The following is a 2,442-nucleotide window of genomic DNA, read 5'->3' on the forward strand; positions in this document are numbered from 1 at the left end:
AAAAACATCCATGGACCTTAAATAAGATTAACTGAGCTGAATCAGCATTGAAGAAATGTGGCATTTTTCATGTCTGATGGAAATATTTTCATGAATGTGGTTAGTACATGGACTACACATTGAGTTACAACAAGCTGGCTGATCATTCTAGCTTTATGTTATGATGTGCAGTAAATCCATCATCAGCTCAGGATGCTGACCTGTCCTTGGATTTGAGCCAAGCTCTTTCTGTGATGCAACAATGACTCAATGACTCAATGACTTGGGAGCAAGATAATAAGATTAAATAGCAGAACTGACAGAGTATTAATCCTGTTCAATATGTGAAAAATCCTTTCCAGAAACTATTTGTGGTGTCCCAGTGAGCTGAATCCGAAAAAACGCTGGCTTAAAGCATTTATATTTAGTACCTAGTTATAAAACTAATCAATGTTTAGAGTTATACTTTAACATCAGTGATTCTACAGGAAAATGTACAGAAATTTCAGATACAACTTTTCCAACAGAGTTCAGTTTGCAAACTTTTGAGGCACTCCCGGGAATTCCAGCTGATGACGGAAAGAATGGAACAGTGAGAAAGAAGAGGGCGGATCCTCAGGGAACAGGTGCTTAAAAAGGGAACGGGTGGGCTTTAGCATCCAGGAGATCACTGAGCTTCAGTCCGACCTGTCACAAACAACAAAGGTAAGTTTTTATGGAGAATTCACCTGAAGGAAAAATTTCTTCCCTTTCAGATTTAATAGCTAAACTCTTCTCAAATTCACTAATAGCTAATTGAAGTTAGTCTTTGACAAAGGAAATTTATTTTTTCCTACAGGTTCCTTTTATATAAGAGAAACAATATTTCCTACTTAAACTAAAAAACTGTCAAAGATTAGTGTGGAGGTAGAGTGTCTTTGGGTACTCCACCTTTTTTTCTTGGATTTGAAAATTGTAAGAAGCAATTGACACAAAGTTTGAGTTTTTATGGGAATATTTTGATCTTTATTGATTGTAGCTTCACTGAGTCACTGAGTCTTTCATAACTATCTGTTTTCATACAGAACTTGAGACTTCATTCACTTATTGTCTACCATTCAGCGATAAAAATACTTTTAAATGCTGATGTGTATAAGGAGGTTGGAGAACTGAAATAACAGATTAGAATGTTGTCCCAGAGTGGAGATGATGGGGACGATGGGGACGGTGGGGACATCCAGGGGGAACAGCAGAAAAGTGATGGGACATTGAGGCATGTATATTCACATACAAAAAAAGCAAATATATATATTTTTAAAAATTAGGATTAGGGACAAAATTACAGCATAAAATAACACTCTGATTCATGTACTGAGTAGGATAACTCAAAAAAGGTGCAAAATGTGCATGTGCATTTGTGCATCAAAAAAGAAGATTAAATGTTAGAAGAATAAAAATGAAAATAAAATTGTGCAAATAAGAGGTGTTTAAACCCAGCAAAAATGTTATTTAAAATGTGCAAAACGGTTCCAGTAGGGGATGGAAACATCGGTAGGTTGTTGGAGTGTGATGGTTATATAAATCTACAGACTTTTTTTTTTTTAATTTGTGATTTTTCAACATTTGTGGTTTATTTTCATGTATTCTTTGTATTGACTCTTATTTTTAACATAGTCATCAACGATGGTGAAGGCTGTGCTTTCTGCTGTTTTGGTGTTGGCGATCATTTCCTCCACCATTGCCAAATACATCCCGAAGACTGGGAAGAGGATCCCACAGACTCTGTCAAGAGGTCTGTAGCAACCAGCTGAGATTGCATGATTAAATGAATATGGATGGTGACAGATGCTGGGACCAACTAGATTCTTACAACTTTTGATATTGTTACACATTTCCAGGATGGGGTGACCAGTTGATCTGGGCTCAGACATATGAGGAGGCTCTCTACTGGTCAAGGTCAAGGTAAGAAACAGTTGAAATGTGGATGACCACAGAGCTTCTCGAATAGAGCAGTAAATGAAATGTGCTGCATTACAGGAACAAGCCTCTGATGGTCATATTTCACCTTGAGGACTGTCCACACAGCCAAGGTAAGGCTCTGGGTTGTTAGTGGTTGGGAAACATGTTGGTCATGTGTGCTTCACATGACCAACATGTGACCAACCTCTACTTCTGTTCCATGTCCTGCTGCAGCACTGAAGAAGGTTTTTTCTGAAAACAATGAGATCCAGAAAACTCTTGATGAGGATTTCATCGTTCTCAATCTCATGGTAGGTTGCACAGTTGACCTGACTTGATAGAAACCTAACTTGATAGTCAAGTTTCCCTGGAAACCAGTGTGTTTTAAATTTGCATAATGGCTCATTCTTCATACTTCACAGTCTTCAACAACAACAAATTCAGTTATCATTCAGTTTTCTGACAGATTTTGTTTGTCTTTCTCAAATTTTTTAAAATGTTTTTTGAAGTATCACACATATATAT

At 37.1% G+C, this 2,442-nt stretch overlaps 1 protein-coding gene across 1 annotated transcript in view; it reads left to right on the forward strand.

Moving 5' to 3' along the window:
- The first annotated feature begins 622 nt into the window (after positions 1–622).
- Positions 623–2,442, forward strand: part of agr2 (anterior gradient 2) — a 4,134-nt gene continuing 2,314 nt past the window's right edge. Inside the window, 5 exon segments of the mRNA XM_008421196.2 lie at positions 623–684; positions 1,633–1,750; positions 1,857–1,920; positions 1,996–2,048; positions 2,152–2,232. Of these exon segments, the coding sequence (XP_008419418.1) occupies positions 1,642–1,750; positions 1,857–1,920; positions 1,996–2,048; positions 2,152–2,232 (307 nt within the window). The 5' untranslated portion in view covers positions 623–684; positions 1,633–1,641.

This window comes from Poecilia reticulata, linkage group LG11 (assembly GCF_000633615.1).
Source record: "Poecilia reticulata strain Guanapo linkage group LG11, Guppy_female_1.0+MT, whole genome shotgun sequence".
Lineage (NCBI taxonomy): Eukaryota > Metazoa > Chordata > Actinopteri > Cyprinodontiformes > Poeciliidae > Poecilia > Poecilia reticulata.